The sequence below is a fragment of the Pavona decussata genome, unplaced genomic scaffold (genome assembly GCF_977016875.1).
Source record: "Pavona decussata unplaced genomic scaffold, jaPavDecu1.1 SCAFFOLD_26, whole genome shotgun sequence".
In the NCBI taxonomy this organism is placed as follows: domain Eukaryota; kingdom Metazoa; phylum Cnidaria; class Anthozoa; order Scleractinia; family Agariciidae; genus Pavona; species Pavona decussata.
In genome coordinates, this window is record NW_028145449.1 from 2277501 (window position 1) to 2290575 (window position 13075).

At 40.9% G+C, this 13075-nt stretch overlaps 1 protein-coding gene and 1 pseudogene across 4 annotated transcripts in view; both read left to right on the forward strand.

Moving 5' to 3' along the window:
* LOC146485501 (myosin IA heavy chain-like) overlaps positions 1-2872 on the forward strand; it is a 34966-nt gene extending 32094 nt beyond the window's left edge. For all 3 annotated transcript variants that reach the window (XM_085103394.1, XM_085103393.1, XM_085103395.1), the window contains one exon: positions 75-2872. In XM_085103394.1, coding sequence (XP_084959520.1) covers positions 75-652 — 578 coding nt within the window. In that variant the 3' untranslated portion in view covers positions 653-2872. The remainder of the gene's footprint in view (positions 1-74) is intronic.
* Positions 2873-4639: 1767 nt separating this feature from the next.
* Positions 4640-13075, forward strand: part of LOC146485502 (uncharacterized) — a 30957-nt pseudogene continuing 22521 nt past the window's right edge. The window contains exons 1-3 of the transcript XR_014863381.1: positions 4640-5819; positions 10126-11097; positions 12559-12680. The product of XR_014863381.1 is annotated as an uncharacterized LOC146485502 (transcript). The remainder of the gene's footprint in view (positions 5820-10125; positions 11098-12558; positions 12681-13075) is intronic.

Here is a 13075-nt window from a genome sequence, read left to right on the forward strand (position 1 = left end):
GAAGGAGAAAGCAAAATCTCTACTGTCGGATGGAAAATGAGGTTATTTCTTTTTCTTTGGTTTTATCTCAATAGCTGCCTGTAAATATGCCCGAGAGAGAAGGCAACAGGAGAAGCAGCAGGCTATAAGCGCATTGCCTCCGATTCTTCGCCCCAAGACCAAAAAATCGCGAGAACTGGCTGCAATAGCCCACTTCCAACAGAAGATTCGTCCTCGCCGCCACATCGACACTTTCAGATTCAGTCGAAAGAAGTGGGCTCGAAAAGAAGTGGCGATGAATCCTTTCTTGTATGGAAATAACGACGAGCTCTCTCAGTTTCGTCAACAGACGCCCGGGATAGCTCAACCAACAGAGGCTAACAGCGACCTTAGGGAAAGTGTTGATGGTGCAAACCCCGTCCCAGAATCCTTGCTGGATTTGTTTACCAATAGCCCGGATGTGAAAGACGGAGGGGCAGGGAAGGCTTTGACTGGCAATGTCGGTCCTCTGCCAAGCGAATTGGAGATTTCAACTCGTAGGAATGAGTCGCAGTATCAAAAGACGACTGGTTTAGTGGCGTCAACATCCGTTAGGAAGAAACCGGTCAAGAAAGTTTGGGCCAAGAAAAAGTTTGCTGACAGCAAAATTGAAAAGGGAAGGAAAAGGTCTTGAAAAAAAAAAAAAAATAGACAGACCTTTTGTGCTGTAAATAAAGGCCCCGACAGACAGGCAGACCTAAGGGAGTGGGGTTAGTGCTGGCCAGTGCGCACGCGCATCCTATTCCTTCCGGCTTGCGTCCAACGCTTGAAGGCAAATAGGATGACATAGCTAAGAGAATATTTAACATGGCTTTAGAGTATTTTTAGGTAGGTTTTCTCAGATTTTGTTTTAATTTGAGAAGAGGTAGAGCAGTTTTCAATTGAGCGTCGAAAGTAATTTCGCGTTTGCTTTGGTTTTCATTACTAAGCTCTGTGATTGGTTAACAAAACTCGTGCCACTTTCTCAACCAATGGGAATCCAAACCAAAACCAATCGTGTTTTCGCCGCACGCGTTTTCCCGCGCTTGGCGCCAGTTACATGTATTTACTTCGAATTCTGATTGGCTCGTTGTTTTGTTTACATCTGTTGCAATTGGCCAGAGTAATTACTTTGGTTTTGGTTTTACAACACTCAATTGGAAACCGCTTTATACACATGAAAGGAAAAAAAGTATATTTATCGTTATAAGAACCCTAACAATATTTGGGATCTCACAAGCTATTGTAAAAACCATTTACTATTATTTTAAGTAGACAATAAGCTAAAGATTTCTGTCGGCTGGTTAGAATCAACTGTTAAATTCGACAGAAAAACCGATCGTGAACCTTCTAATGGTTTAGTATAACGCAATAGCCGATCTGTTCAGCAAAGGAATTCAGTTAGCATTGTTGATTACTATACTTTAATAGTAGTCACACCAGCTGCCAACTTTCAAATCAGACGCTATTCGCGCAAAGTTAAAATTAACATAACGTAGGCTCCAAAACAGCCAATTGTTTTTCTTTAACTTGTATATAATTTTCACCTCCTTATGTAATTCTGTACTTTGACAATGATGATAACAGCTATTGAAGCATCACGCTATAATTTCAAGATTTAGGAACCTATTTTAGTGCACTGCATTAATATTATCCAAATTTCTCTTTCGCGGATGATCCCAGTCTGTCACGTGATCCGTTTAAGCCAATCGCAGTCGGTAGATAGACGTTGCATTCGCAATCAATCACTAGGCAAGCTGGAAGCGAGGGTAGAAAATCTTTCTTTCAAATTCACCCGCAGTGATCAGAAATCACTTAGCTGAACTAAAAGTGATTTGCAGGTCAAAAGTGACAGAATACTATATATAGCTTCAAAGTACCTTTGGATAGGTTTTTTCAAGAACTTTCTCAGATTTTGTTTTGATTTATTAACTAGAATAGAAGAGTAAGGTTTGCCCGGCTTTCTGTTTGTGTAAGTAAGTGCCGACAGAAGGACTTGAAAGCAAAACGCGACATTTATCGTTATTAAGATGCCTAACACATACACTTGACCTGATTATTTAAGGGGAAGTATCACGAAAATTTGATGTCATTTCAAAACCCCAAAACGTTTGTCTGACAACAGAAACAAAAAATAATTGTCTAGTTTTGGTAAAAATTATCACCCCAGCACAATAAAACTGTCGATTAGTGCCTCTGGCCAGAGACGGAGTAGGCCGGTATGGATTGAAACTTGAAAAATGTAAGGCTAATATTTTTCAAGTTCTCGCATTTCTGTTTCCAAAATGTGCTAGAACAGAGTACGAGTTGTTCCTGTCAAGAATTGAGTTGATTTCTCTACTCTCGTTGTTCTAGAATTATTTCGTAGCAAAGTGAAGGTCTTATTTCACCATTTTAACAAAAAAGGTCAAAAACCCCATGATACTGCCCCTTTAAAGCAAAAACGCGTGCTTTAAGTCGATAGATATCCTCAATTAACGGGACCCTTCTAATCAAAGAACTCGACCAACTTGGATCTTGCAATCGGACTCTATCGGCTCCAAGCTACTTACACATCCTCGGAAAGCCATGGGCAGATGGTCGAGACGAGACGAAGATTTCACGAATCGGGAATAGAGAGTTCCGGCAAGAGGCCGTGAAATCTTCGTGCAGTACCGACTATCTGTCCTGGGTCTCAATTTTCACCTGCTCGCTGCCATTCAATACTTGACAGTAAAACGTCTCACTATTACTATTACTCAAGTGAATATTTATCTATTATTTTTGTATACCTTGGTAGAAGTACAGGTAAAACTAACCTTTTAGAGACAACACCGAAGATACACTTCGCTGTGACACCCACGTGATGGAATATTTAATAAACTCGGGAAAGTCATTAATTTTGCTTTAATGCTCAAGGCTGTGCGTCGATGAAAGGAAATTGGGTTACCTGTGGTAGTTGTAACGCTTTGCGCCCCGAAAGTACCAACTGGCACACGTCCCATTGCCATAACTTCGTGAATATTAATTTTGCTAAATGTTTACCTTTGTTTGATAAGAAACTGACTGTAAACTCTGTCTGCAGTTAGAGATGAAAATACGATTTTTACTGCCAACTCCCTTTCACCAAAGCTTAGAATCCCAGGTGGGGTGGGGAGGGGGTATGAAAGGGGTTTTGAATTAAACCACTGAAGGAGACAAATCTTGGCGTGGCCAAGCTTTTTTCACTCCTAAAAGAGACCATTTTAAAACACGGTCCAATATATCTTTTTATATTTCTTCGCGTGCAACCCTAAACGAGACCTTCACGGCTAAATATGATGGCGTTTTGCCCAGAACTCCCTACGTGAGACCAAAATCGGAAATTTACATCCCTAAGCGAGACGACGAACATCCCCTTTCATGTTAGAGTCCCCCCCCCCCCCCCCCCCCCGCGGGCTTAGAATACCAACATTCCCTCTCTAACTGGTCGAGCAGGAGAGCGAAAAAACATACGAATAAGCCGAGAAAGTCGTTATTGTGACAGGGGAGCTTCTCCAAGTATCGTTAGCGTGCTACAGGCTTCCGTTTCTTCTCACTTGGCTGATCAGACCAACTATCTGGGCCCAGTTGCTCGAAGCATGGTTAGCGCTAACCTAGGTTAAATACCATGACAACCTATAGGTTTTAATACCTCTTAACCAATGGTTAGCGCTAACCATGCTTCGAGCAACTCAGCCCTGGATGACACCCCTGGGAAGAACTACTGGGAACGAATCTGTGAGGAAACAGTTCCTCCTCGCCAGGTGAAGTAAAAGTTCTTTCGTAGAAGGCGTTTGGTGTGCTTCGTGCCCATCCATTTTTTTCTGTTTTGTTTTGTTTTGTTTTGTTTTACTGCATGGACAAAACACAACGGCACCGACTGTAAACTGGCGTCATTCGCTCCTTTCAGCTCGTTCAGAAAGAGTCAACCGTCACTCCCGTCTTCTAATCTCGTACCCAGATCTCCCACGGTCAGGCGGAGGGGAGATCCTCACATTTCGACATTCCCGAACCGACGACTGAGATCGGGGTACGAGATTACCAGTCTTCAATACCGGAAAAGACGATAACTCCTGTTTAGTACATACCAAACCAGTGAACATCATTCTTCTAGTGTTTTAGCGCGCCCAGATGGGCTATCGAAATAAAACAATTATTCACTCAAGCGTAATAAATTTGTGTGGATATTTTTGACAACTGAACTCAAGTAAGGGATAACGCACAGACCTGAGAGTTAGAGTGATTGTTTTTTCATTAATCTTCTATAAACGTTCAACTTCTTGAGTTCATTCATTGGACGGATTAAATATTTTTTTGCGGTTTGATAGTGAAAACCGGCAATACCAGTCAAGTCCGTAGTCCGTTTGTCCTAAGTCCACAGTCCATAGTCCAAATTTTGTACTGACCGATCAAGCTGAAGTGCCTTTATACTCAACTGGGATCGTATATCGTAAAAAGTTTGAAAGTAGATGAAGTACCATGTCGATTCAACCGAGTATCCCCCGGAGAATACCTCATGTGATGATTTTTAGCTCTTAACGAATCGAATTATTTACAGCAGAAGGCGTAATGGAGTGGCGTGACAAAAGACGCGCCTTATATGGCCGATGGGAAATGGCGGGAGTGTGCATGCGTAGTAAACAAGGTCACGTGACGTCGCACAACATGGCGGCATGTGGAAAGCGAGTCTTTGGCATACCACTGCTCGGTATTGCAGGTTTTTTCCTGTTATCTTGCTGTTAAATATCGTGGTATAGTGTTGAACAATCGTTCTGGATGCTATTTTTATGCTACGGATATTTTGGGTCGTGTAGGTTGTGACAACGTAGGAGATCTTGCACATCTGGTTTGGATTCCTTCGCTCGTCGATCGATCTAAAGCGACTTGTGGTTGATAATAACGAGCCAACTGTTCCGCATGAAGACCAAAGTTGCGTCTGATAGCAACACGGAAAGCATCCCTCCGCAAACAACTGCAGTGACCACAAGCGCTGCACAGTCCAGCGTGTGGTCGATATGCGATATTTCCACGGACTCACATGTTGAGCTGCGAGATATAACACCGTCCATTAGTCCTGTGTTTACGGATGATCAGGTCCATCAACTTACACACAACTCCACAGAAGTCGATGTCTTAGGGGAGCATTTTCTTCCTCCGGACACTTTTAAACGGATCGACGAAGTGCTGAGCTCTGGAGGGGAAGCAAATTTGCTTTATAGTGATCCAGTCCTTAGCAATGCACTTAAACACAATCATGACGTACTCCTTCCAGGAGATCTTAATTTCCATGGTGGTATGTTTCCTTCCTTTGATTCCATAGTTGAAGCAGATAGAATTCTTAACAAGAGGGATGAGTCATCTCCACTGATAACCTCTGAAGTGGATGATTCCAAAGTTGATCCATCAGACTCCGTTAATTGGCCCAATGATGGCACCTCATTGGTCAAATCCACAGAAAGTGAGGCTGTAGATGGTGATGAAAACTCTGGAAGTGAGAATACGCTGAGACGCTCACCTCGTAAACGTGTACTGGTTAAGAAAGATTCTGAATCAACAAAAAACATCACTCCAGCTCAGAAATCTATATCAAGAGGAAAAGATATATCTAAATTAAAGTATGCAAATACTTAGGAAGAAGCCTCGAGGAAGGAGGTGCGGCGGAGTGGTCGAGCTCAGAAAAAGGTTGAGAAGGAGGAAGGCAGCAAAGATATAAAGGAAAAAGATGCTAATGGGAACAGTAAAAACAAAAACAGTAAGAAAGATGAAGTGCCAGATAAAGATTCGTCAGGGCAACAAGATTCAACATCCAAGAATGTGAGAAGGTGAGGATGTAAATTATATTAAAGGATAATCAAATAATCAGTCAAATTATGATATAATTTGGTATCTTTATTCAACACAAGTGCTAGGATACAGTGAAGCCCCAATGTAGCCAACTGCATTTATGTTGAAGTAAAATGTAGAGAACAAAAGTGCTTAGCAATGAAACCCAAGCTACATGTACATGTATAATGATCGCAACCCAGAAACCCACACTTTAGACTGTCGTCAATGCCATGATGTGATGCTGACTGTAAAACACCCTTAATCTTTGTACATGTACATGTACATACCTTTGTATGTACGTGGAGGCAGCGTGGTCGAGTAGTTAGGGTACCGGACTTGAAATCAGGAGGTCCCGGGTTCAAGTCCCGCTCGGACTGCTAGCTGGAGTTGTTTCTCGGTAGCCCCAAGTTCAACTCCTCGGCAGCGCTTGTAAATAGCCAGCTGGTCTGCCTCCTGCCAGTTGGGATTTTTAACCATGTTATTTTCAATTTGTATTATTTCTTTATGAAGTTTATTGCTCAGCCCCACTAGCACTTGTGCTATAAACACTGCCGAGGGTAATAAAAGTTATTTATTTATTTATTTTATTTATTTATTGTAGCAAACTTGAAACTTCTGAGATTATATTATCTTATGCTCCCTGTGAAAACTTAAGGATGGTGCTTACTAATGCTGAAGTATTTTAAAGCAGTTTATGACTATGGGGGAAAAGCAGATCTTAGAAAGGGCTATTGAAATCCAAAAAGAAAATTGGGGGTAACCATTTTAAAAGTGCTAAAATACAAAGCTTCATTATCTCTGAAACATTCGTGGTTACCCCCGATTTTCTTTCTGGATACCAAGAGCACTTGCTAAGTCCTGCTTTCTTCGCATAGTCTTAAACTGTACAAAAATATCCCTGTATTTGTAGGCACCACCCATAGGAAAACCGAATATCTTGAGATACGCAGAACTTATACGCAGTAACAAAAGTAGACACTGTCCTTAAGTGCCAAGTATGCAGTTTAATCTTTTATGACTCTCATCAACACTGGCAACTTTTGGAAAGTTATCAAATTTCGGATGTACTCCCACAAATTTATGATGATGGAGTTTTGAACAATAACAAGGCCTCATTGACTTAATTCCTTATCTCCTCTGGGAGAGTAGGGCCGTTGACTTGTTTTCTCCATCCCACCCTGTCTCTCGCAGCAATGACAGCCTCTCCCCAAGTGTCAAAACCCATCTTCTGCCTCTCTCCTTCCACAGCCCTTCTCCAGGTCTCTTTCGGCCGCCCTCTTTACAAGGCCTCATTATAGCAAGATAATTATTGTGATAGTATTTTTTAAGCCTGGTAAATGAATGAGAATGATATACTGTATTATTCAGTGAGTGACACAGGTATACTGGGAAAAAGGAAATCCAATTGCTCCTATCCGGAGTAAAACCTAAGACCTTCTGATTACTAGTTCAGATGCTCAACCACTGATCTACAGGAGACTTGTGGGAGCTAAGGCCATATACTATCACATTTATTCCATTGCGCATATGCCACACATTGAGCTCTCACGAGTCTCCTGTATCTACAGGAGACTTGTGGGACCTAAGGCCATATACTATCACATTAATTACTTTTATTCCATTGCGCTTAGCCACACATTGAGCTCCTACAAGTCTCCTGTATCTACGGGAGACTTGTGGGACCTAATATATATATATATATGTATACTATCACATTTATTCCATTGTGCATATGCCACACATTGAGCTCCCACAAGTCTCCTGATACAGGAGACTCTATCACACTTATTCCATTGCGTATATGCCACACATTGAGCTCCCACAAGTCTCCTGTATCTCAGTAGTCGAGCATCTGAACTAATTTGGAAGGTCTTAGGTTCGACTCCTGATAGGAGCACTCAAATTTCCTTTCTCCAAGTATGCCCATGTCACTCACTGAACAATATATCATTCTCAAAATAACTATTTTTACCAGTTTTTTTGTGCTTCATTATATTGGGTTTTCACTGTATGAAGGAAATACTTCACTTTAACAAAGTACAGTACCGTGCAAATGTAAGTTGACAGTCACTCGAAACTCGAACTTCGCGACTCGATCCTCGATCCTCGAAACTCGAAAGCTTCGAGTATTGAGGCTCGAGTCGAGTGCATCGAGTATCGAGTCGAGTGCATCGAGTTTCGAGGCAGGAAAACAAAGAACTTCTTGCGTGATTAGTTTTTCACACGTCTTATCCGAGGCCACAGTTCAGTTCCTTTTTACAGGAACCAACTCCGCGAGACGGCCAACTGTGTTTGCGTTTTTGTTGGAGGGATGTGCGCACGTGTTACATGTATGAAAGAGTTAGCTCTTCAAGCGTTTTCTCGGCTCCTTGCCGATTACAACCGAAAGTATTGTGCGTTTTTAATCAAGGAAATGCTGTTTTTGAAGTTTTGATTCGAAAGATTAAAAGACAATGAAGCATAATTTAAATTACGTGGCGGTGCAGCGTACTACTTAGCGAGGCTAAAACTAGCGAACGCGCGTGTTTCCATTTGTTTTCAGCTTGTGAAACAGCGGCCGAAAAAGTCCCAATCTTTTAGTTTCATTTCTTTCGCTGTTAAAATTGGGTTTAGTAAACAAGTAATCCAGTCATCTGTCAGAGGAGGACACGGTTACAATCAACAGTTGATAAAAAATGAAGAAAACGTGACATTGCCTTTTGAGATGATCTCGATAATATTTATGCAAATTTGTAACGCTACACCGCAAATGTAAACATTCGCGGCGGCTTTCAAAGTCTGCTCAAAGGGAAGCGAACGGCCACGTTGAAGTTTCCCCTGTTCCTTTCCGAATCTACCGTAAACGTTGTGCGTTTTTACATAAGGAAATGCTTTTTTCGAAGTTTTCATTCGAAGGATTCAAATACAATATTCAAGTATAATCTTGCGCAGCGAAGATATTTCAGAAGCGATCGTGTTACATTCCGCGAAAAAGCCGCAATCTTGTAGTTTTAAGATCGCTTCGTTGAGTTTGAAGTTTGATTAAAAAGAATTGGTGTAGCATATGAGAAAATTTAAGCATGTTTTAATTTCAAAACAACGACGAACGGATGTGTTTTAAATAATACGCGGAAGGAAGAAACGCGCCGAAACAGATTTATCGAACACTCACTACCGCTGATTTGAATTACTTCAACTTTCGACCAAACTGAAAAAAAAAAGACCACATGCAAGAGCCATGGGAAAATCGCTTTTGTTCTCTCTTATTGTTTGAGGTTCGAGAAATTAATCGTTTCCTCGAAAGCTGCCATCGAGATCCTCGAAAAATTCTTCGAGCGTCTCGATACTCGATACTCGAAACTCGAGCCTCGAACCTCGATACTCGATTCTCGATAGCTTCGAGGATCGAGGATCGAGTTTCGAGTCGAGACTGTCAACTTACATTTGCACGGTACTGTATAAAGGGCAATTCATTAAAACTGTTCTATAGCCGTGAATTTCTGCACTTGTTGGATGACCAGCATCTACATATGCATAAAGCTGTACATTTGAGGGAAAAAGCTGCTGACATGGACTCGGAGTTGTTCTTTGTAGCCTTATGTCGGTTACAAGCTGAGTGTGGTTTATTTGTAGATAGTAACCCGTTAACCCTTAATTTCAAAGAACAAATTCTCCTATCTTGTCCCCATACTCGTCTTTTGAAAGTACTGGGGAGAAGTTACTAAAATATCAAGAAAATTCACCTTGAGTGATCACATCCTTAATTCTCATGACCTTGGAGGTTGAATGAGCATTGATATTACAAGGAGAAATTTGATGCTGATCACTGTTAGGACTTAAAAGGTTAAGATGTATTCTTTCATGTTCTGAGAAGATTTTATTAATCGTTATTCATTTTTGCTACTGAAAAGCAAACCAAAAAAACAAGAAATGAAGCTAACAGGGGGTTGTACATGTACATGTACATGGATGAAACTAGAGAACAGACAGGTTAAGACAAGATGATTTGCAGAAAAGAACGTGACATGTACAGGTACATTTATGTTTGGTGTCTGCAAAGTTTTTCTATACCCTCCAGCCTCAACAGCTTGACCGCACGCATTCATCAATCTTATATTTACTGCTAAAGCCACAAACATACTTTAGAATGCCTTTTGTCTGAATGATGCTTTAGAGGGCTTTCAACTGACATGTCACTTGTCATCATACTATTAAGCCTCAAGTTACTATGAAGCTCTGAACCTTGTTTGTCACTTAGAAGCTCATGAGTTTTATCTTGACTTTAAGGTAGTTTAATTTGTTTTTTGGTTTGGCACAATGTAGGTCACCAAGGAATCAAAGCAAGGCACCAGTGGACGAAAAAAAGAAAGTGATAAGAAGACAGGATGGAAGCAAGAACGAAACCTTGGATGAAACACTTAGTGACAAAGGAAGCAAATCTGAGACGTGTGAGGAAGCAGTTGAAAAGGGAACTGAGGACGATAAGAGTGACAAAGAGGAGAAAAAGGGAGTTAGAAAAAGTGGACGGATAACTAGGATTAAAGAAAAGCAAATTAAGGAAGAAGACGAAGATGAGAAAAGTGTTGGTGAAAGTAGTAAAGGAAAGGAGAGGCAGGGCAAAGGGAAAGCTGAAGTTAAGAAGGTGGGAGAGGGAAAAGTTAAAGATGAAACTGAGCCAGACAGTAGTCAGAAGGAGTTGACTGAAAAAGATGGCAGCAAGGAGGGTGCTGAAGATAAATCAGAAAAGCCTGTTGCTAAACACAAAGGAACTGACAGGGAAAATAAGGCTTTAGGAAGGAGAAAAGACGAAATAAGAACTGAATCATCTGAAGATGAACAGATAGTTAATGCTAAAAGAGTCAGAAGAAAACGGGATGTGGGAAAAGAGGAGGGAAAGGACTCTGGAAAAACATCTGAGGTGGCTGCAAAATCTGTGACATCCAAGAAAAGAAGCAGTGGAGAAGGAAAAGAAAAAAGTGCTGCAAGTGTGGTTGAAAATCAGGAGTGTGTTTCGGATAAAGATGATAAGGAATCTGTTGTTAAGAGCGAAGGTGGTAAGAAACTGGCAGAAGTAGAGAGTAAACCGAGTGTTGTGATACAAGAGAAAGCTTCTGAGGATTCCAAGAGGGCAGAGAGAGAGGTGAATCCAGGAGATGAGGAACATGGTCGGGAAGAGGGTAATTCTGAGGACGACTCACCAGATGAACATGAAGAGTATAACGAGGATTCTGATTATGATCCTGAGTATGACCCAGATCGTTTGTGGTGCGTCTGTCGTAAGCCGCATGGTAACAGGTAATATGCTTTTCTTTGAATATGCATGTAAATGTATCATGCCTGCACATGTACCTTATTGTATGAAAATGTAATTTTTGCAACACCTTACAGTTGACTTCAAATGCTACACAATGAAGTGTTGCTAAATTGAAAAATTGTGAAATTAACATGACTCCATAGGCACACTATACAACTGAAATACTGTACTGCCATCTGGGCATTTCACACAATCACTCTGTTTGACACTGAAACCCACATTTTAGCTTGACAACTGAAATGAACTCTTCACCAGAATTAAATTTTGGATTCCTACATGTACATGTATGTTGACTCGGCAGATTTCAAGTGTATAAAGGAGACCAGTGTGGATTCCTACATGTAGGCTAAATGAAGAGCTTGACAAAATTCGTGAGGAAAATAATCCGCACGACTGCTTTGCAGTTGCTGCAAAATTTGTGGAAAATTGCCATTGGTGTACATTGCTTGTGTTTAAAACAAAAGAACACTGTAAGCTGATTTCTTAGTTTTTAGCCCCTTGCTTTAGAACTTTATACAGAACTACAGGAGTTTCATTAAGAGATCAAACAGGCAGCGAGAGGTTATCCAAGGGCAGCGCTTGGGCAGGATAGTTATCTTAGATATGTTCTTTCATGAAAAATGCTGGTCAAGATGATAACACCAGCGAGGTAAGGTTGTTTTCACAGACAGTCAATTTGGCTGGCGCGTGGCCCTTAGTAAAACTCCTGGAACTACACTGTACATGCAAATTTCTTACAGTACGTGCACTTGTACATGTACATCAACATGATAACCAGTCTCTGTACCCCAAGAGATTATGCGCGAATCGAAACCTTTGAACTGAATGAATTAAAAAGAGGCAAAATTATTTCAAATCACATCAGCCCATACGATGTGAACATAAAATGTACGACGGAATCGTCCACTGTTTCCACGGGCTATTTTAAGAATGGCACAGATAAACTCATCATGAGACAAGTGTTTTTCTTCCCGCGAGAAAGTTTAGGTCAGTAATATTACAAAATTTCGGCTTCAGTGATTCTTGTGAGACGAGATTCTTGTATCAAGAGACGAGAGTTGCGTCTTTCGATACGAGAATCTCGTTTCGAGAGATGTGACTCTCGTCTCGCTAGAAACAGGACGAGACTGGTAACTTACTTTTGAGCAGTACTGTAGAGCAAGCTTACATCTACATTATTTGGAGCAATTACAATTTCAAGCCCAAAAACAAGGCACTTACAGAATTATACAGTTGCACTGGTGCACTAAACCTTGCAATTGATTATCAGCATGTCCAATGAATCACTGCCTCTTTATACATCATCTCGCAGCTACAATGTACTTATGGCCTGTCAGACGAGTATGTACAAAAACATCATTTTTGCTTGCACATTCCATTATTTCTGGTGTGCATTGTGTAAAGTCGATTTTGGTTAATGCCTGTGTGTTTTTGTTTTCTAGGTTCATGATTTGTTGCGACCACTGTGAGGAGTGGTTTCACGGCATGTGTGTTGGCATAACCATGGCTCAAGGACGTCAGATGGAGAAGAATGGACAGGAGTACATCTGCCCAAAATGCCAAGGTGAGGAGTGACTCAAAGGGATGATATTATTTTGATTTATTATTTTATGATAGTACTGAATTCCTGATGGCTACTCACTTATATAAGTGAGGGGAGGTGCAAGTGAGGCCAAATTGTTAGACCCTAAAAAAGTCTTGTTAGGCTAAACCATCTTAATAATTAAGTGTGTTGACCATCGTTTACATTTTAAATTTCTTGCAAATTTTTCAAGCGTGGCACGAAATCAAAGAAAACCGTAAACAGAAACAGAAGCATCATCCAGTAAGCTGTGCTAACTGCGTGAGCGTTCTAGAGACAACTTTGCTCGGAAATTTACAAACAAAAGCAGTCAATTAAATACAACCCAAGACCCACTTTAAGTGGAGACTTTTTGTGAAAAGTTGGAATGCAAAGCT